This window comes from Perissodus microlepis, chromosome 19, assembly GCF_051167445.1.
Source record: "Perissodus microlepis isolate ML-2025 ecotype Zambia chromosome 19, ASM5116744v1, whole genome shotgun sequence".
Classification (NCBI taxonomy): Eukaryota; Metazoa; Chordata; class Actinopteri; order Cichliformes; family Cichlidae; genus Perissodus; species Perissodus microlepis.
Window position 1 is genome coordinate 20,248,354 of NC_140479.1, and position 20,985 is coordinate 20,269,338.

Genomic DNA, 20,985 nt, shown 5'->3' on the forward strand with positions numbered 1-20,985 from the left:
TGGCATAATCACATAGAAAAGGGAACTTATCGCATTCTGTGTAGCAGAAACAAAGATAGATAATAGTTAAGCGTCTTCTGTCTGCAGTGTTTGCTGTACTCTGCCTGGGAGAGCAGCGGGAGTTTCCTCTTTGTGAGGAATCTGTGTCAGTGGTGTAAGCTGACCTGTAGTAACCCCTGCCTGGCCTTATTAGGGAAATAGAGTATAAAGACCTGACCATCTACTGTATATCCTCTTTGGTTCAGTTGTCTAACTGCTACAATCTTTCACTTAAACACACTCATCAGGGGTGTAGCTACCATTGAGAACACAGGCAAGACCCTGAGGTAATAAATATAATTTGTGAGGCTTAATAACATAAAGGTTAGCCTTGTATTAATGGGTTTTAATCAAATTTCACTACATTTAATATTAATAATCATTGAAATTCAGGTGAAAAGTCAGTTTTTATTAATAAGTTTAAGTAGATTAACACTTGTTTTATGCAAATGGATTAAAACTACACTTTTTCTTTACTGCTGATGCTAAAAACATCTATAATCAGGTTAGAGGTTAGGTTGGGGATTAGCCTGATGACAATGTTTTGCCATCAACTCTCTGAAATCACATGGTCAGTCCTGCAGGGAATTCATCACGCCAGGATCAGTGGGTTTAACAGGGAAGTACATGTGAGTATCAGCAGCACAACAATGAAAAGAAACACCACGATGTCCCGTCTCGCTAATGCTTTTCATTGCTCGTGCGTTTAGTCTCCCGGTGAATTTGATCTCTGCTTGGTTGTTTTTCTGGACCTTTCCTTTCTCTCCTACATGTCAGATACAGTTGCCCAATCCTGAAATGACTCCTAGTTTCTTACAGGAAAAAATAAAATTGCTCCCAGAGATGACCCCTACTGCACAACAGACACCTTTCTTTATACTTATCTCGATTTGAGGTGAAATACTGAAATACTTTCACAAAAAAAACCCTTCATGCATTAAACATAAAGTATACAGTATAAAAACGACGTCAGCCCATTTTTGTGTTAGAAATGTTGGTATGTTTAAAGAAAAGTCAAAACACTTGCATTGCTATGTTTTAATGCCAAATTGTTCTGTTCACAAGGGATTAAGTGACAAATGATACACGTTGTGGTTTTTACTGCAGATGAAGAGCCGCTTCAGGAATAATGAATCAGGGATAAAACAATCAGTTTTTCTGTATATTTAACTATTTACATCAAGAGCATTTTAACACAGTGTGTATGATGTCAGCGACACCATACAGTGACACTGACACACATCATCAAATTCACTGATTCCTGTCTTCAAGTGTTCACACTATTAGGGAACCAAATAAAAATATAAGAGCATAAAACAAAGGCACACACATCATGCATACTTCATTAAAAGACTATTAGACTAACATAATGCGCTTTGATCGCTGATCTAAGTATTGCACATGTTCACCTGGTAAACGTGAGTCATTAATATACAGTTTAAACAAGTTTATTTATCTTTTGGTACCATAAATAATAATAATGACAATAATCAAAATTGTTTTGTAAAAAGTGTCCGAAACTTCATCAGTCACACTGATGAATTGCTATTAAACTCTGAGCTCACTGAGAGCTGCAGAGTGTGAGCTTTCATTATTCCTAGACTGACAAAGTGTGCACTGGTATCATTTTAAAAGATAAGCAGATTTACATATAAACTTCAGGATTAGCGACACAGGATGTAAAAAACTGCTCTCTGTGCAACATATGGAGCAAATGCAACAATGTAGCCATACGCAGCTGCTAAAAGCAGACTGAGAAATGTTTTACATCTGAGATCACCTGTCCAAACATGTGACACCTTCTGCAGCGACTTATAATGTGATCACACGGTGTGCCGGTGCAATCAACAATGTAAAATTTGACATTAGACTCAGCCAACATTGCTTTTGTGTTCATCAGACATTATCAAGTAAAGCATATTCAGATAACAGAACTCCTGTTTGGATTATGCTGCATTTTAGCAGCATGAATCTGAGATATCATTATACAGTTGTCATTAATATTATCTTAATGTTGCCATAGCATATTTAGGCAATATTGATTGCATTCTTGTTTAAAGGAACCTGCTCAATAGGTTTCTACAGTACGTTAGCTTCTACTGTGTGCACACAGTGCAACAGCAGTGACCAAAGTCAGCTACAGTGTGATTTTGGTCAATCAAGGAATTTGCAGAATAAATCTGACACTTGATTTGCTAATGTTTTTGATAGATTGAAAGGAACAAAAAAAAAAAAAAACTGAACTCAATCCTCATTCTGAGAGTTTAGGCAATGCCTCTTACTAGCACCAATATAATAACAAGGAGCTGGTGCAGATATCCAGATGGTACAGTTTGATAAGACTTTAAATGTTTCAGGTAGCAAGATTGGGAGCTCTCATATACAGTGCATGGTCATTCCTTTTGATGCATAAAACAAAAATAAAAGGTAAAAAAGTCATTCAGTAATGATATGATATCTGTTGTGTCCCCATTTGGGAAGAACAATAGGAAACTGAGAATGAATCATGAACAAGTGTTATAAAGGGTGGGATGAGCAACATGATCAAGAAAGACGCCACAGAGATGTACAATTACAACGCAAACCACTGTTCAAGTAAATGTGGGCTAAGAAGGTCTGTCTTGGAGTAGCAACTGTGGCAGTTTTGTACCCTGTTAACCTCACAGTGTAAACTACTCTACACTTTGTAGCTACTTTAAAAATACTGCACCATTTTCTGGACCTTTTATGAGAAAATAAAGTAAGCTGTAAATATATTAAAGGGTTTGAATCCATAGAAGTGAAATAGTAAATTGCTCTATTTAAAATATGCAAAAGAAGTTATTACTTAAAAAAAAAAAAAAAGAAAAGAAAAGAAAAGGAATGACACTGACTGCATGTATTTGGTATGAGAGCTCAACCAATTCTGGAAAGAGAAAAATAACGGTCCATCTCATAACCCGTCGTCTTCTGCTGTGCAGGGATTTCTGCTGAAGGCGAACAGCATCACCCGTGTTTCAACAGTACAGGGTGTGAGGTGACCTCGTCCTTATCGGTAATTTGGCTAAATTGTAAATGTCAGACCACAGACTGACGTGTCAAATCTGCAGCGGCGAGAAGGCGTAAAACGGAAACTGGGCCTCGTCCTCATCCACAAAGAAACACTGGAAGTAGGGCAGCTCATCTGTAAAGAGATAAAACAGTGAAGAACAGTATGTTCCTTCCCTTTCCTTTAGCATTTGGAGAGAAAAGTGCCTGAAATTTGCACGCTCTGCAACATTTTGTTCTAAAAATCTGCACGTACCTTCCATGAGAAAGCTGTCCGATAGAGACGGCTCCACTGTTAAAATGTGAACATAATGTTAACTACAAATCAATAAAGTGTTATATGACTCTAAATTACAGAATCAACGTGATACCTTTAACTTTCTCCTCCTTATCAGCTTTCTTCTCAGCAGTTTTTCCTGCAAACGTTTTGCATACAGTCAATAAAAGCTATAATGTAGTTTTTTTTTGAATACTCAGAAATGAAGGGCGTCACAAACAAACCTTTCTTTGCAGGCTCTTGTATCTCTTTGAGAACCCTGTCCTCTGTAAAAGGCAGCGAGACATAAAAAAGTCAAACAGTTTTTCTCAAGTGTTTAATTTGAATGTATTTGACATAAAAATTTATTATTACATGAACAATTTAAATGTGTGTTTTCTCTCAAAAAAGAAAACACAACATTTTTCTTTTTTAAAAGGAAAATTGCTTGAGAAGCATCTGAATATTAAGATAGTCGCGGAATATTTTCACCCTGTTCACTAATTAATCAAACAGCGGTTTCAACTCAGTAATAGTGACTGCGTGTTCTACATTTATGTTAGTTTCTTTGTTTGTACCTTTCTTTGTTGCAATGGGCTTTATCTTTTCTTTTAAAACACGAGGCTCTGTTTCACAAACATGAAGCAAACACAAACAGGCATGAAATACACAACAGTTATGCATAAAAACTACTGGAAGGAAGAAAAAGGTGAAGCTTTAAAATAAGTGATTTGAAAATTTCAGTAAAGGGTAGAGGACTCTTTTTTTGCAGATGTAATGCAACTGAATGACTTAAAAACGCTTATGAAAAGCAAATGCGCAGAATGAAAAGTGATGCCCAGTAAGCTCAGAGAAAAAGGTTAAATGTAGAACCACTTTCTAATAAAGTAACCTTTAAGATTTATAATGTGCTACTGCTTGGTATATACACTCTCACTTCATTAGGTACATCGTCCAACTGCTTATTAAAGCAAATATCTAATCATCCAATCACAAGGCAGCAATTTAGACAAGTAGGCAGATGACCTTCTGGAGTTCAAACCAGGACCAGAATGGAGAAGAATGGGCTGCTGCTTGTGTAATCGTATTGGAGATATTTTCACTTTAGTACCAACTGCACATGTCCATCTCTTTATGACCACCGTCTGCCCATCTTCTTATGGCTACTTCCAGCAGGTCAACTTGCCATGTTACAAAGCTCAGATCTTGACAATGAGTTCACTGTACTCAAACGGCCGCCATAACCACCAGATCTCAATCCAATAAACAACTTTCAGGATGTAGTGGAATGGGAGATTTAAATCATGGATGTACAGCTGACAAAACTGCAGCAACTGTTATGCTAACACGTCAACCAAAATCTTTGAGGAGTGTTTCCAGCACCTTACTGAGTCTGGGGCTGCACTTACGGCAAAGTGGAGCTTAATATGGTACTGGCAAAGTGTATCTAATAAAGTGTCTGGTGAGAGCATATATTTAAAAAAAACAACAACTCGGGAGCGCTAGGTTGTGAAAACGTGGCCTTTTAAATTCGCAATTAATAAAAAAAGAGCCATGTGTGATATAGATGAAAATCTGCTTTGTTTTATAGTTTAACTACAGATTTGATAACGTTTCGTCAACTTTCATAACAGAATTATAACTAAATACATCAACAGCCAGATTTCTCAGACTCTGTGTTCTCCAAGCATAGCTCATAAATCATTTTTAAAGAAATGATTTAGAAAATATTTATTCATGATTAAGTTAGTAGTTACAACCTATAAATCCTTTATGTATGAGGCCTTATTAGAAAGTGGCAGTACATTCTCAGATTTGTGCTAATTACCTGCACGCATGCTTTGTGTAAAAATTACTGTGAAGCATTTTTTTTTTACATCAACCTATAAATATTTTATTGATGGCAGATTAACTAATTTTGAGATCATTTCCTTGCTGGCCATTCAGTTGCCTATAATCTTTGCTAATTTAAGATTTTCATTTGAAGCTCTTTACTTAGATGTCTGGTTGACTATTTCACACCCAGCAAAGAAAATCTTCTCAACTATCAGCAGCAGCGTGTTTAACGGTTACTTAATTTTTATAAGCAAAATAGCTGTTTCCCCTCTAAGTTACTTATCTACATTTAGAGGGGCCTTCATGTTGTAATCAGATTAGCACTGATGGTTACATGAAGTATGAAGTGCTGCCTGCACTGAAGCACCACATGTACCTTTCTTCACGTGGGCTGGTTTGGTCTTTTTCCTCAACATAGCTGTGCCATCAGGGACAAAAATGCAATCGATAAAACATACAGTTGGAAGTATTTCAGTGTATTTAAGACATCAGAAAATCTCAAATTTGTGACAGTATCCTGACATTACACGTAGCCGTAAAGCCCTGTACCCACAGTGTCATAAATAAAGTGTAAAACTTTGCACTGTACCTTTCTTTGCTGCAGCAGGCCTGGCCTTTTCTTTAGGTGTTTCCAGTTCTGTAAAAGAACAACTTTGGTCAGACTTTAGCAATCAACCTGAAGAATTTTACTGCAGAAGCCACAATTAGCTTACTTTTAAACAATACTTATAGCAGCTCAAACCACTTTCTGCAGTGTGAAAGCTTCAATTATTTTTTTAAATTACTGATTTAGTCCATTCTACAAACAGCCAGAACACATTTCTAGTTTGTTTTGTCATCTTTTCAGATATGAAATAGGCCTATTATGTTATTTTAATTATACAAAACATTCCTTTTCCTTAGTAGAAACTACTTTTCTTTGGTTTGCTTCTGACTTTGTGCAGTACTTGGGGGTCCATGTGGCTGCGATAGAGCCAACGATCTGTTTTTGCACATTATTAAATCAAATCCACTGGTAGATTTCTTCTATAGAGGATTCCTAGATAAGTCTTTGCTCAGTCTTTAAAGAACAAAACAATGATTCTACTTGTTGCCAATCACACCAAAGAGTTTTATAAATTACCTTTTTTTACAGCTGGTTTTGCTTTTACCTCTGGTACTTTTGGCTCTGAGTAATAAAACAAAAAGGTATGATATGTAAGATAATCAGTGTTTATCTACACCATTATCATTATTTTGTGATAGTTTTCTAATGGTACTACATAATAAAAAGCATCTACATGCAGATGGCAATGGCAGTCTACCTTTTGTCTTTAGAAGGGATTTAATCTTTTCCTTCTTTGCTTCGACCTCTGCTTTAGGAGCTGTAAAACAGGGAAAAATAACATTTTCAACTTTTTTTAAAGAACTATTTTTAAAGAAGTATAGAGTGTGTATGATCTATAACAGAAATAGAATAGATTGCCTAGCTTATGACTATTTAAAGAGTTTAAATTGAACATATACCTTTCTTTTCAAGAGCTGGTTTCAGTTTTTCCTTTGTAACCTCTGGCTCTGATGAAAAAAACCATGAAAGTGTTAATAATAATTCACTTTAATAAATAATAACCATGGATTGTAAGCAATTCACCTTTCTTAGCAGGAACTGGCTTAGCCTCAGCTTCTAAAGAGAAAGGGAAGAAAAGAGGTCATATGAGAAGAGTGATGACTAGCATCACTTATAGCTAATTGCAAAACTAAAGCAACACAGTGCATAAACTCAGTCTATTGCTTAAGCATGTATTGAGGAATGCTGAAACATGAAAATGACCAACTTGAAAAGGACAAAACTCAGCAGTAACATAATAACTTAATCAAAATAAAAGCAGATTATGATACTTTGAGCATTTTTACTTGGGTCATTATCACATGGCAGCGAATCAGTCGTGATGTGACGTGGGTTGAACATGACTGAATTAATATCAGCACAGTGCTGCGTGTGATGTTTCTACAGCAAAACAACACGATTCTGCTGTATACCTTTCTTCTTTTTAGCAGGTGATGGTTTTGCCTTGGTAACAGCTGCTAGAATAATAAATGCTCCAATTAACTTGAATTATATTTATAAAAAGGCGAGAAACCACTGAAATACTGTTGTTCTACATGTTAGATAATTAAAGGAAAAATAAGACCTGTGAAAGAGGTGAAAAGCTAAAAGGATACCTTTTTTGGGAGTCACTGGCTCAGCTTTCTTCTTCTTAAGAACCTCAGCTTCTAAACAAATAATAGCAACAGAACTTCACATTCAGAAAAATATTTTTGTGTGGTGCTTTTTTTCACTGTGTGAAAATCAAAAGCTTGAGCACATTTTTGGCTTAGCTGTAGCTGGTTCTAAGTAAAGAAATTTTAAGTTCATTGTTAGGAGACACAATGAAACTCAGTGATAACTATTTCTTACCTTTCTTGATTGGAACTGGCTTGAGCTTCTGTTTTGAAACCTCAGCTGATGTTAAAAACACAGAACGTCATGTTCAGTATAAAATTCAAATTCTCTTTCATGTTATTAAAAGTCTGACTGTTAAAATCTAGAGTACTGTGCTGTGTTATTTTTGGCACTTTTTGTAGAGCATATGATTTGATTTACAACAGACTAGTAATAAAGTTTCCAGCACCTCTACAGGTCTCCTGGTTGATCAAAAGCAAAGGATTTAGAGATGTTTTGCCAAGTTGTCTGTTATGTGAAGCCACAATGCCTTTTTATTCAATTCAGTTTATTTATTCATATAGCACTAAATCACAACCACAGATGCGTCAAGGCTCTTTATATTGACTTTTATTAGATTTTGGGCATTGATTTCAACTCCATCATCATATTTACCTTACCTGGTTTTACAGGTGTAGGCTTTACTTTTAGCGCTGGCTCCTTCTTAGGCTCCTTGGGAGCTGCTTCTGGTGGAAAATAAGACATTGATTTCTAAAGATTGTTGCTTATGAATTAAAAATTTATTTTGATTTTTTTTAATATCCCACATGAAAGTCTTTAGGCTCATTCGGCATTACATTGTCATTGTCAGCAAACAAAGTGTGTATTAGCACATGCTTAAATGTATTTCTTGAATGACTTAAAAAATCAATGAGACACTATATCGTTAACCATCAGAATAGCTTTAACTTACACATTGCAGAGAAAATGAGAATATGTGGTGTCTCATGCCTTACATTAAACAGTATTCCAGCATAGTCTCACCTGCTTTTGTAACATTGAGCTGTTCCTTTTTAAGAACAGATGCAACCTCCTTCTTGACAATTTTAATTCCTCTTACAGGCTTTTTGGCATCTGAAGTAAAAAGGAAAAGCTGCTTCAAACCTTTTTATCCTCCACAAAACAAATAAAGCCTATAAGTCCATTTCCCTTTTAGGCTCAATGTAGGTTTCCTTCTGTGTGAGTACAGCTAATGCTAATGATTTTTTCTTACAGGTCCACATCAGTCATCCAAAACAACAACCAAAAACTGTTTTAAAGACAATAAAATTCTGTTTAAAGTCTGACTGTTAAAATCTAGAGTACTGTGCTTTTATTTTTTTACTTTTTTTTTTTGTAGATTTAACTAAAAAAATTAGAACAAATGATTTGTTTTTACACCAGACCATTAATAAAGTTCCCAGCACCTATACAGGTGTTCTGGTTGATCGAAAGCAAAGGATCTAAAGATAATTTGCCAAGTTGTCTGATATGTGTAGCCATAACATTGAGTCAACCCTTGAGTTAAGTTGAGTAAGGTGCCTTTTTATTCAATTCAATGTATTTATTCATATAGCACCAAATCACAACCACAGTTGTGTCAAGGCTCTTTATATTGTAAGGTAAAGACCCTACAATAATACAGAGAAAACAGAGAAAACCCCAACAATCAGATGACCCCCTATGAGCAAGCACTTTGGTGACAGTGGGAAGGAAAAACCCCCTTTTAACAGGAAGAAACCTCCAGCAGAACCAGGCTCAGGGAGGGGTGGTCATTCCCTTTGACCGGTTGGGGGTGAGGGGAAAAGACACGGGACTTTAAAAAGTTCCATAATAGTCTGGTTCTTTGTAAGCAAAATACATAGAAGTGAGTGGTGGCTTAACACTTTTGCACAGTACTGTAGATAAATAATTAAAATTGAATACAAAATGTTCTCATATATGACTGTTTCTACCTTTTTTGGTTGGTTCTGGTTTAATTCTCTCTTTCAGTGTCAAAGGCACTAACAGAGGGGAAAAATTTTTTGAGTTTGGAAACATTGAGAAAGCATTCAGAACTTAGAAAGTTGGTATAAAAACACACAAGAACAGCTGCTTAAACAAAGAGATGCACCTTTCTTCAGAGGCACCACCTTCACCCTCTCCTTTGTTAGAGTAACATTTTTGTGTGGTGCTTCTGTCAAAGATAAATGAGTATGAAAATCAAACGCTTGAGTACTTTTTAAAATTATGATTAACAAAGTTAAGTCTGCTCTTACCTTTAGCTGGGGCTGGTTTTGTCTTAATGGGAGCTGGCTCTAAGTAAAGAAATTTTAGGTTCAGTCTTGCAGAAAATAAGACACTGTGACACAGCATTAATACTTAGTTTGTCAATCAAGCATGTATTGAGGAATGCTGAAACATGAAAATGACCAACTTGAAAAGGACAAAACTCAGCAGTAACATAAGAATTTAAGCCCTTACGGGCGACCGTGGCTCAGGGGGGTTGGGAAGCGTATCTGTAACCGGAAGGTCGCCAGTTCGATCCCCGGGCTTTCTGTCCTGGTCGTTGTGTCCTTGGGCAAGACACTTTACCCTACCGCCTACTGGTGTTGGCCAGAGGGGCCGATGGCGCGATATGGCAGCCTCGCTTCTGTCAGTCTACCCCAGAGCAGCTATGGCTACAACCGTAGCTTGCCTCCACCAGTGTGTGAATGCGAGAGTGAATGAATAGTGGCATTGTAAAGCGCTTTGGGTGCCTTGAAAAGCGCTATATAAATCCATTATTATTATTATTAAAATAAAAGCAGATTATGATGCTTTGAGCATTTTTAGTTGGGTCATTATCATGTGGCAGCGAAGCATATCGTCAGCAGCTACATGTCAGCGAATCAGTCGTGATGTGACGTGGGTTGAACATGACTGAATTAATATCAGCACAGTGCTGCGTGTGATGTTTCTACAGCAAAACAACACACAATTCTGCTGTATACCTTTCTTCTTTTCAGCAGGTGATGGTTTTGCCTTAGTAACAGCTGCTAGAATAATAAATGCTCCAATTAACTTTAATCATATTTATAAGAAGGTGAGAAACCACTGAAATACTGCTGTTCTACATGTTAGATAATTAAAAGAAAAATAAGACCTGTGAAAGAGGTGAAAAGCTAAAAGGATACCTTTTTTGGGAGTCGCTGGCTCAGCTTTCTTCTTCTTAAGAACCTCAGCTTCTAAACAATAGCAACAGAAAACATAAGGTCCAGTTTACTGCAGAGGACAATAATGTGATTTCTATTATAACAGTCACAGCTGATTATTCCAAACTATGATGCTGTATAAAAAATGCAAAAGCATGCATAGAAATACAAAAACTTCACATTCAAAAACATTATTAAAGTCTAACACATGATGTCTGTGTATATTAGAATTAGTATTAGTATTGGTAGATACTATTTGACTAGTAAAATGTTCAGTCACTATTTTTACCTTTTTTGGTTGGTTCTAGTTTGGCTCTTACTTTCTGAGTTACAGGCACTAACAGAGAGGAAAAACGTTGCCAGGTTATGTTTGGAAACTTTCTTAAAGTATTCAATTATTTAAAAATATATATGTATTTTTTTTTTTTAATTAGCATAATAACAGTGCATGGTGGTAATCACACAAGAACAGCTACTTAAACAAAGAGATGCACCTTTCTTCAATGGCACCACCTTCACCCTCTCCTTTGTTAGAGTAACATTTTTGTGTGGTGCTTCTGCCTCTGTAACAGAGAAAAGAGTGTGAAAATTAAAAGCTTGATTACTTTTAAAAAACTATTTAAAGGAAAGGTTAGCATCAGCTTACCTTTAGCTGGGGCTGGTTTTGTCTTAACTGGAGCTGGCTCTAAGTAAAGAAATTTTAGGTTCAGCGCTACACAGAATAATTCAGTTCAGTTTAATTAATACAGCCCCAAATCACAATAACAGTTGGATCAGAATGCTTTATACTGTAAGGTAAAGACCCAACAATAATACAAAGAAAACAAACCCTAACAATCTGATGACCCCCTATTAGCAAGTGCTTTGGCGACAGTGGGAAGGAAAAACTTGCTTTTAAGAGGATGAAATATCCAGCAGGACCAGGCTCAGGGGAGGAAGACAGGACAATACTGAAACTCAATGATAACTGTTTCTTACCTTTCTTAGTTAGAACTGGTTTGAGCTTCTGTTTTGAAACCTCAGCTGATGTTAAAAACACAGAACGTGATGTTCAGTGTGACAGCCAGACCTCTTTCATGTTATTAAAATTCTGATCCTTGACATTGACATGATATACTGTACGTACTTGTCTTTGCAGAGACAGCTCTGACTTTCTCTTTTGGCATCTTGACCACTGATGAACAAAGAACAGACATCAGGTTACGGAGGATATCATTAGGAACAGTGGGATGCAAAAGTCTGAAATCAATGTAACATAAAATAAAAGTAGATTACCTTTCTTCATAGGCACAATTTTAACCCTCTCTTTCACCAGTGAGACATTTCTAGCAGTACCTTGTTGTTCTGTCAAGAAAAAAAAAACCTATTTGTGAGATTTGCATGCAGCCTGCAGAGTTAAGTTGGTGTTTCTTTGTGCATCAAAATATGCACCACACGTACCTTTAGCCAAGATCGCTGGTTTGGGCTTTTCTTTTGGAGCAACAGCTTCTGTATATGAAAAATACAAATTTTTTTTTAACAGCAGGATAATGCAATCATTTTGTCATTTGGTGATCAGAAGATTATCAATGTAATATGTGAACGTTACCTTTCTTTGCAGGAGGTGCTTTAGCCTTTTTCTTTGGTGCTTCTGTGACACAACACAAGTGCATAAACTTACCATAACTCTGGCTTTGATTGGTCATTTTTACAGTTCAGATTTTAAAACATCTGGAACGTAATCTTTAGTGATATTCATAAAATGGATGCACAGGAACATTCTCCATAAGAGTTAGCAGGTGTCAGTAGTAGTGTCCACTTAATTCCATAGACCTGTGACTCTTCTGCCTTTAAGTCTTGACACTTTCATAAAGGTAAGTATATTTACCCTTCTCTGAAGGAGCTCGTTTTACTCTTTCTTTTGTAACCTCGGCATCTAAAAACAGAAAATAACACAGGAATTGATAAGAATATGTAATTTGCTAGTAATTAAGTATACTGCTCCATATAATTTATTAAACTGAACAACAGGCAAATAAAATATCAGTAAAGTGCTGCAGACTGTAATAGCTTAGCAGCATTACCTCTTTTATTTACTAGTGCTACCTTTATGCTCTAATATGAGAACATGTTTCGATTTGGCGCGTTGTTTGAGTTTAATTTTCAGTGTTTCAACTCCATCAACATATTTGCATTACCTGGTTTTACAGGTGTAGGCTTTACTTTTAGCGCTGGCTCCTTCTTAGGCTCCTTGGGAGCTGCTTCTAGTGGAATAATAAGACACTGATTTCTAAAGATTGTTGCTTATGCATTAACACTTTCTTTTAATTTTTTTATATTCCGCATGAAAATCTTATCTCATTAGGCATTACACTGTCAGTGTCAGCAAACGAAGTACGAAGTAGAACATGCTTAAATGTATTTCTTCAATGACTTGAAAAATCAATGAGACACTATATCGTTAACCGTGAGAATAGCTTTAACTTACACATTGCAGAGAAAACAAGAAAATGCGGTGATTCATGCCTCACATATATTAACCAATAGTCCAGCATAGTCTCACCTGCTTTTGTAACATTGAGATGTTCCTTCTTAAGAACAGATGCAACCTCCTTCTTGATAATTTTAATTCCTCTTACAGGCTTTTTGGGCTCTAAAGGAAAAAGGAAAAGCTGCTTCAAACATTTTTAGAAAATGGATTAATTATATTCTCCACAAAATAAAAGCATCTAAATATTATATTGTTATGAAAACTATACATCACTATTCTTCTTACGGGTCAACAACATTCATCCAAAAGAACAAACAACGTTTCAAAGATATTTATTGTAATGAGTGTAATGAGTTTTTTCTTTTTCTTCGATAGAGACATGATATCCTTAATACACTCCCTCTTGCTCGCTGTTCAAATCTTTTGTTTCTGTGGGGCAGCCAATCAGAGGAAATAGTGTTGTGGATCTTTACATTATGAAAATAAAAACTCTGTACTGTACATGTACCTGTCTTTGTGATTCTTTTCTTCACAGGTTCTTTTTCTTCTTTGGGAGTCTTGATTTCTTTCTCCTCTTTGGAAGGCTTTTTAACTTTTTCTATTTTGTGAATCTCCTCTTTCTTTTCTTTGGAAGGTTTCTTTTGGACAGGTTCTTTGGGGAGCTTCTTCAGTTCTCTTTCTTCTTTGATAGGCTTCTTTGGTTCTTTTTCATCCTCTCTAGAAGGTTTTGTTGGTTCTATAACTACTTGTTTTTCCTTTGCTGACTCCTTTGGTACTGCCCTTTCTTTAGAAGGTCTCTCTTTCTTTATGTCCTCTTTCACCTCTTTAGAAATTTCTGCTGTTGGTTTCTTCTCTTTGATGTTCTTTTCTGGCTCTTCTGAAATCTTCTTTACTTGCTCAGCATCTTTGGGTGGTTTTTCTTGATCTTTTGTTTCTTTCAAAGGCTTTCTTGATGCCTTTTCTTTCCTTGGATGAAGTATTTCTCCCCTTGCTTCCTTGGATGGAACCTCATCTTTAGATTGTTCCTTAACTTCTTTTTCCTTTTGTTCTCTTATAGGTTTAATTTCTTTCTCCTCCATGGATGGTTTTATTTCTTCTTTGTCATCCGTTGAGGGTTTTTTCACTTCTTTCTTTTCCTTTGGAGGTTTTGTTACTTCTTTTGGTTCTGTGGTCTTCACCTCCTTCTCTACTTTCTCAACCATCTCTTCCTTAGATGTTTTTAAGACTGCCGTTTCTTTCTGTAATTTTTTCTCTGCTTTGTCATCTTTAAGGGATTTCTTTTGTTCTTTGACATGTTTCTCCTCTCTTGGTTGTTTCTTCTCCTTCTCATCTTCGGAAGGTTTTGATACTTCCTTAGATTTCTTAACTTCTTTCTCTTCTTTAGGAGTTTTTGTCTCTTCTTCTTTTACAGGTGGTTCCTTTTCCTCTTTTTCTACTTTTGGAGGGTGGGTGACTTTTTTCTCCTCTATATGTGGTGTTTTAGCCTTAGAGGGTTTCTTCGCTTCTTTCTCTTTTTTGGGAGGCACCTCTACTTTTTCTTCTTTAGGAGATTTCCCAATTTCTATCGCTTCTTTAGGAGGTTCCTTGTCCTCTTTGAATGGTTTCTTAATGTCTTTGGGCAGTCTCGTGACTCCTTTCTCAGGTAGTTTCTTCTCTTTTGAAGGATGGCTAATTTCTTTTTCTTCAATGGGTTTTATTAAAGGTTTCTTCTTTTCTTCTTCCTTAAGAGATTTCTTCTCTTCCTTCTCTGCTTTAAGAGGTTTCTTCTCTTCCTTCTCTTTCTTAGGAGGTTTCTTCTCTTCCTTCTCTTTTTTAAGATGTTCTATCTCAGGTTTGTCTTCCTTAAGAGGTTTCTTCTCTTCCTTTTCTTCCTTAAGAGGTTTCTTCTCTTCCATCTCTTTTTTAAGATGTTCCTTCTCAGGTTTCTCTTCTTTGAGAGGTTTCTTCTCTTCCTTCTCCCTTTTGAGATGTTTCTTCTCTTCCTTTTCTTCTTTAAGAGGTTTCTTCTCTTCCTTTTCTTCCTTAAGAGGTTTCTTCTCTTCCTTCTCTTTTTTAAGATGTTCCTTCTCAGGTTTCTCTTCCTTAAGAGGTTTCTTCTCTTCCTTCTCTTTTCCGAGATGTTCCTTCTCAGGTTTCTCTTCTTTAAGAGGTTTCTTCTCTTCCTTCTCTTTTCTGAGAGGTTTCTTCTCTTCCTTTTCTTCTTTAAGAGGTTTCTTCTCTTCCTTTTCTTCCTTAAGAGGTTTCTTCTCTTCCTTCTCTTTTTTAAGATGTTCCTTCTCAGGTTTCTCTTCTTTGAGAGGTTTCTTCTCTTCCTTCTCTTTTCTGAGATGTTCCTTCTCAGGTTTCTCTTCCTTAAGAGGTTTCTTCTCTTCCTTCTCTTTTCTGAGAGGTTTCTTCTCTTCCTTTTCTTCTTTAAGAGGTTTCTTCTCTTCCTTTTCTTCCTTAAGAGGTTTCTTCTCTTCCTTCTCTTTTTTAAGATGTTCCTTCTCAGGTTTCTCTTCTTTAAGAGGTTTCTTCTCTTCCTTCTCTTTTCTGAGATGTTTCTTCTCTTCCTTTTCTTCCTTAAGAGGTTTCTCCTCTTCCATCTCTTTTTTAAGATGTTCCTTCTCAGGTTTCTCTTCTTTAAGAGGTTTCTTCTCTTCCTTCTCTTTTCTGAGAGGTTTCTTCTCTTCCTTTTCTTCTTTAAGAGGTTTCTTCTCTTCCTTCTCTTTTTTAAGATGTTCCTTCTCAGGTTTCTCTTCTTTAAGAGGTTTCTTCTCTTCCTTTTCTTTTCTGAGATGTTCCTTCTCATGTTTCTCTTCCTTAAGAGGTTTCTTCTCTTCCTTCTCTTTTCTGAGAGGTTTCTTCTCAGGTTTCTCTTCCTTAAGAGGTTTCTTCTCTTCCTTCTCTTTTCTGAGATGTTCCTTCTCAGGTTTCTCTTCCTTAAGAGGTTTCTTCTCTTCCTTCTCTTTTCTGAGAGGTTTCTTCTCAGGTTTCTCTTCCTTAAGAGGTTTCTTCTCTTCCTTCTCTTTTCTGAGATGTTCCTTCTCTGGTTTCTCTTCCTTAAGAGGTTTCTTCTCTTCCTTCTCTTTTTTGGGAGGTTTCTTCTCTTCATTTTCTTCCTTAGGAGGTTTCTTCTCTTCCTTCTCTTTTCTGAGATGTTCCTTCTCTGGTTTCTCTTCCTTAAGAGGTTTCTTCTCTTCCTTCTCTTTTTTGGGAGGTTTCTTCTCTTCATTTTCTTCCTTAAGAGGTTTCTTCTCTTCCTTCTCTTTTCTGAGATGTTCCTTCTCTGGTTTCTCTTCCTTAAGAGGTTTCTTCTCTTCCTTCTCTTTTCTGAGATGTTCCTTCTCAGGTTTCTCTTCCTTAAGAGGTTTCTTCTCTTCCTTCTCTTTTCTGAGAGGTTTCTTCTCAGGTTTCTCTTCCTTAAGAGGTTTCTTCTCTTCCTTCTCTTTTCTGAGATGTTCCTTCTCTGGTTTCTCTTCCTTAAGAGGTTTCTTCTCTTCCTTCTCTTTTTTGGGAGGTTTCTTCTCTTCATTTTCTTCCTTAGGAGGTTTCTTCTCTTCCTTCTCTTTTCTGAGATGTTCCTTCTCTGGTTTCTCTTCCTTAAGAGGTTTCTTCTCTTCCTTCTCTTTTTTGGGAGGTTTCTTCTCTTCATTTTCTTCCTTAAGAGGTTTCTTCTCTTCCTTCTCTTTTCTGAGATGTTCCTTCTCTGGTTTCTCTTCCTTAAGAGGTTTCTTCTCTTCCTTCTCTTTTTTGGGAGGTTTCTTCTCTTCCTTTTCTTCCTTAAGAGGTTTCTCCTCTTCCTTCTCTTTTTTGAGAGGTTTCTTCTCTTCCCTTTCTTCTTTGAGAGGTTTCTCCTCCTTTTTGAGAGGTTTGTCCTCTTTCTTCTCTTTTTTGAGAGGTGTTGTCGCTTCCTTTTCTTCCTTAAGAGGTTTCTTCTCTTCCTTCTCTTTTCTGAGTTGTTCCTTCTCAGGTTTCTCTTCCTTAAGAGGTTTCTTTTCTTCCTTCTCTTTTTTGGGAGGTTTCTTCTCTTCCTTTTCTTCTTTAAGAGGTTTCTTCTCTTCCTTCTCTTTTTTAAGATGTTCCTTCTCAGGTTTCTCTTCCTTAAGAGGTTTCTTCTCTTCCTTCTCTTTTCTGAAAGGCTTCTTCTCTTCCTTTTCTTCTTTAAGAGGTTTCTTCTCTTCCTTTTCTCCCTTAAGAGGTTTCTTCTCTTCCTTCTCTTTTCTGAAAGGTTTCTTCTCTTCCTTTTCTTCCTTAAGAGGTTTCTTCTCTTCCTTCTCTTCCTTCTCTTTTTTAAGATGTTCCTTCTCAGGTTTCTCTTCTTTAAGAGGTTTCTTCTCTTCCTTCTCTTTTCTGAGATGTTCCTTCTCATGTTTCTCTTCCTTAAGAGGTTTCTTCTCTTCCTTCTCTTTTCTGAGAGGTTTCTTCTCATGTTTCTCTTCCTTAAGAGGTTTCTTCTCTTCCTTCTCTTTTCTGAGAGGTTTCTTCTCAGGTTTCTCTTCCTTAAGAGGTTTCTTCTCTTCCTTCTCTTTTCTGAGAGGTTTCTTCTCAGGTTTCTCTTCCTTAAGAGGTTTCTTCTCTTCCTTTTCTTTTCTGAGATGTTCCTTCTCATGTTTCTCTTCCTTAAGAGGTTTCTTCTCTTCCTTCTCTTTTCTGAGAGGTTTCTTCTCAGGTTTCTCTTTTTTAAGAGGTTTCTTCTCTTCCTTCTCTTTTTTGGGAGGTTTCTTCTCTTCCTTTTCTCCCTTAAGAGGTTTCTCCTCTTCCTTCTCTTTTTTGAGAGGTTTCTTCTCTTCCCTTTCTTCTTTGAGAGGTTTCTCCTCCTTTTTGAGAGGTTTGTCTTCTTTCTTCTCTTTTTTGAGAGGTGTTGTCTCTTCCTTTTCTTCCTTAAGAGGTTTCTTCTCTTCCTTCTCTTTTCTGAGTTGTTCCTTCTCAGGTTTCTCTTCCTTAAGAGGTTTCTTCTCTTCCTTCTCTTTTCTGAGATGTTCCTTCTCAGGTTTCTCTTCCTTAAGAGGTTTCTTCTCTTCCTTTTCTTCCTTAAGAGGTTTCTTCTCTTCTTTCTCTTTTCTGAGAGGTTTCTTTTCTTCCTTTTCTTCCTTAAGAGGTTTCTTCTCTTCCTTCTCTTTTCTGAGATGTTCCTTCTCAGGTTTCTCTTCCTTCAGAGGTTTCTTCTCTTCCTTCTCTTTTCTGAGAGGTTTCTTTTCTTCCTTTTCTTCCTTAAGAGGTTTCTTCTCTTCCTTCTCTTTTCTGAGATGTTCCTTCTCAGGTTTCTCTTCCTTAAGAGGTTTCTTCTCTTCCTTCTCTTTTTTGGGAGGTTTCTTCTCTTCCTTTTCTTCTTTAAGAGGTTTCTCCTCTTCCTTCTCTTTTTCGAGAGGTTTCGTCTCTTCCTTTTTTAGAGGTTTGTCCTCTTTCTTCTCTTTTTTGAGAGGTTTTGTCTCTTCCTTTTCTTCCTTAAGAGGTTTCTTCTCTTCCTTTTCTTCCTTAAGAGGTTTCTTCTCTTCCTTTTCTTCTTTAAGAGGTTTCTTCTCTTCCTTTTCTTCCTTAAGAGGTTTCTTCTCTTCCTTTTCTTCTTTAAGAGGTTTCTTCTCTTCCTTTTCTTCCTTAAGAGGTTTCGTCTCTTCCTTCTCTTCCTTAAGAGGTTTCTTCTCTTCCTTTTCTTTTCTGAGATGTTCCTTCTCTTCCTTCTCTTTTCTGAGAGGTTTCTTCTCAGGTTTCTCTTCCTTAAGAGGTTTCTTCTCTTCCTTCTCTTTTCTGAGATGTTCCTTCTCAGGTTTCTCTTCTTTAAGAGGTTTCTTCTCTTCCTTCTCCCTTTTGAGAGGTTTCTTCTCTTCCTTTTCTTCCTTAAGAGGTTTCTTCTCTTCCTTTTCTTCCTTAAGAAGTTTCTTCTCTTCCTTCTTTTTTCTGAGATGTTCCTTCTCAGGTTTCTCTTCCTTAAGAGGTTTCTTCTCTTCCTTTTCTTCCTTAAGAGGTTTCTTCTCTTCCTTCTCTTTTTTAAGATGTTCCTTCTCAGGTTTCTCTTCCTTAAGAGGTTTCTTCTCTTCCTTTTCTTCCTTAAGAGGTTTCTTCTCTTCCTTCTCTTTTTTGGGAGTTTTCTTCTCTTCCTTTTCTTCTTTGAGAGGTTTCTCCTCCTTTTTGAGAGGTTTGTCCTCTTTCTTCTGTTTTTTGAGAGGTTTCTTCTCTTCTTTTTCTTCCTTAAGAGGTTTCTTCTCTTCCTTCTCTTTTCTGAGATGTTCCTTATCAGGTTTCTCTTCCTTAAGAGGTTTCTTCTCTTCCTTCTCCCTTTTGAGAGGTTTCTTCTCTTCCTTTTCTTCTTTAAGAGGTTTCTTCTCTTCCTTCTCTCTTTTGAGAGGTTTCTTCTCTTCCTTCTCTTTTCTGAGATGTTCCTTCTCAGGTTTCTCTTCTTTAAGAGTTTTCTCCTCTTTCTTCTCTTCTTTGACAGGTTTCTTAACTTTTTTCTCTTGTTTGGGAGATTTTTCCTCTTCTTTAAGACGTTTTCTCTCCTTCTCTTCTTTGGGAGATTTCTTCAAGTCTTTGTCTTGTTCAGGAAGTTTCTTAAGTTCTGTCTTTACTGTAGGTGGTTTCTTCTCATCTTTAGGAGGTTGGGTTACTTCTGTCTCTATTTTTTCTAGTATTCTGATCTTTTTCTCTTCTTTGGGTGATTTCTTGAGTTCCTTTATTTGTCTTATTGGTTCCTTTTCCTCTTTAACTTCTCTGGTAGCTTTAATTACTTCTTTCTCTTTTTTAGGTGTTTTCTTGATTTCCTTTTCTTCTTTGGGAGGTTTTTTGACTTGTTCCTCTTCTGTCGCTGGCTTCATCACCCTCTTCCTTTCTTTGGAAATCTTCTTGAGATCTTTTTCCTTCTTAGGTGGTTTTGTTGCCTTGACATCTGCGCGAATTGGTTTTTTCGCCTCGTCCTTTCCTTTGGGAGGTTCTTTCACTTCCCTCTCATCTTTAGGTTTGACAACTTTTTTCTTTTCTTTGGGCAGTTCTTTTACATCTTTTCTGAGCAGCTTCTTTACTGGCTCTTCTTCTAAAAGCAACAATTTAGGTGTCAGTTTAATATATTCTGTAGGGAATAAAAGGATATCATGTGCCCTTTGTGTGGAGAAGTTACTGGTATACATTTGTACTGGTTGTATATATTTTGTATTTATTTTTTATTTATTTATACTTCTGAACAGTATTTTGTAATTTCAAAATATAACGTTATTACCTTTGGGCTTCTTTTCTTTCAGTTTAAGAGGTTTTGTGTCAACCTCGGGCTTCTCCTTTAGTTTTACTTCTTTTGGTTTTATCTCTACTGTTTCAAACTCTTTGGCTCCCTTATCTTTTTTCTTCTCCATCACAGGTGCTGCAGCTTTGAGATCTGTAAGCAGCAATGCATCCTCACAAGATTATCCGTGGCAAATTGGCACAAATATTTACAATTTAATATTAGAAAAAAATAAGCTGAGAAAAATCAAAAACATGCACAGTTTCAAAAAATGTACCTTTAATAATGCCATCTTTAACTTCTTCTATTGCATGTCTTTCCTTTGCTTCTTTCAGAACTAAAGTATATCAGAAATACAGAAATACAGCATACAGAAATATTCAAAAATATTCAACATACAATAATTAATTTCTGGACTTGTAATACAGTTAACATGACAAATAATCATGCTTGCAAAAGCACTAGAAGCATCACAGTGTTAAAAAAAAAACTATGATTACAAACACGCCACAATATCGTCGTCATACTGTTAAAAGTAATCAGCCTGGTGTTTTGGAAATGTACAACTTTATCACTGTGTGTCTGCCTGAAAATTGATTGGGCACACAAAATACTTCTATGGGATCTTAATGAAACCCACTTTAGGACATATGCTCATATACAGAAGATTACCTGTACATATTAGTGCTGTCAAAATTAACGAGTTAATTTTTTGAGATTAATGTGAAATGTTTAACGCGTTAAAAAAAATAACGCAGTTTTTTTTTCCCTGTA

The 20,985-nt window shown here is 36.4% G+C and overlaps 1 protein-coding gene across 16 annotated transcripts in view; it reads right to left on the reverse strand.

Moving 5' to 3' along the window:
- Nucleotides 1-997: 997 nt before the first annotated feature.
- Nucleotides 998-20,985, reverse strand: part of LOC146365910 (uncharacterized) — a 34,056-nt gene continuing 14,068 nt past the window's right edge. Inside the window, exons 14-48 of one of the 16 annotated variants that reach the window (XM_084914101.1) lie at nt 20,489-20,548; nt 20,212-20,364; nt 15,712-20,064; nt 13,531-15,651; nt 13,095-13,184; nt 12,730-12,795; nt 12,420-12,467; nt 12,141-12,182; nt 11,993-12,040; nt 11,828-11,896; nt 11,679-11,726; nt 11,531-11,575; nt 11,199-11,237; nt 11,047-11,115; nt 10,842-10,889; nt 10,535-10,585; nt 10,352-10,396; nt 9,638-9,676; nt 9,493-9,555; nt 9,335-9,382; nt 8,385-8,474; nt 8,021-8,086; nt 7,596-7,640; nt 7,361-7,411; nt 6,789-6,821; nt 6,665-6,712; nt 6,463-6,522; nt 6,282-6,326; nt 5,748-5,795; nt 5,535-5,576; nt 3,901-3,948; nt 3,568-3,609; nt 3,438-3,482; nt 3,323-3,358; nt 1,016-3,202 (exon numbers count right to left, since the gene is read on the reverse strand). In XM_084914101.1, coding sequence (XP_084770227.1) covers nt 3,117-3,202; nt 3,323-3,358; nt 3,438-3,482; nt 3,568-3,609; nt 3,901-3,948; nt 5,535-5,576; nt 5,748-5,795; nt 6,282-6,326; nt 6,463-6,522; nt 6,665-6,712; nt 6,789-6,821; nt 7,361-7,411; nt 7,596-7,640; nt 8,021-8,086; nt 8,385-8,474; nt 9,335-9,382; nt 9,493-9,555; nt 9,638-9,676; nt 10,352-10,396; nt 10,535-10,585; nt 10,842-10,889; nt 11,047-11,115; nt 11,199-11,237; nt 11,531-11,575; nt 11,679-11,726; nt 11,828-11,896; nt 11,993-12,040; nt 12,141-12,182; nt 12,420-12,467; nt 12,730-12,795; nt 13,095-13,184; nt 13,531-15,651; nt 15,712-20,064; nt 20,212-20,364; nt 20,489-20,548 — 8,330 coding nt within the window. In that variant the 3' untranslated portion in view covers nt 1,016-3,116. Of the gene's footprint in view, nt 3,203-3,322; nt 3,359-3,437; nt 3,483-3,567; nt 3,610-3,900; nt 3,949-5,534; nt 5,577-5,747; nt 5,796-6,281; nt 6,327-6,462; nt 6,523-6,664; nt 6,713-6,788; nt 6,822-7,360; nt 7,412-7,595; nt 7,641-8,020; nt 8,087-8,384; nt 8,475-9,334; nt 9,383-9,492; nt 9,556-9,637; nt 9,677-10,351; nt 10,397-10,534; nt 10,586-10,841; nt 10,890-11,046; nt 11,116-11,198; nt 11,238-11,530; nt 11,576-11,678; nt 11,727-11,827; nt 11,897-11,992; nt 12,041-12,140; nt 12,183-12,419; nt 12,468-12,729; nt 12,796-13,094; nt 13,185-13,530; nt 20,065-20,211; nt 20,365-20,488; nt 20,549-20,985 lie in introns of all 16 variants that reach the window. The other 15 variants (XM_084914105.1, XM_084914095.1, XM_084914094.1 and 12 more) reach the window with 15 other exon arrangements.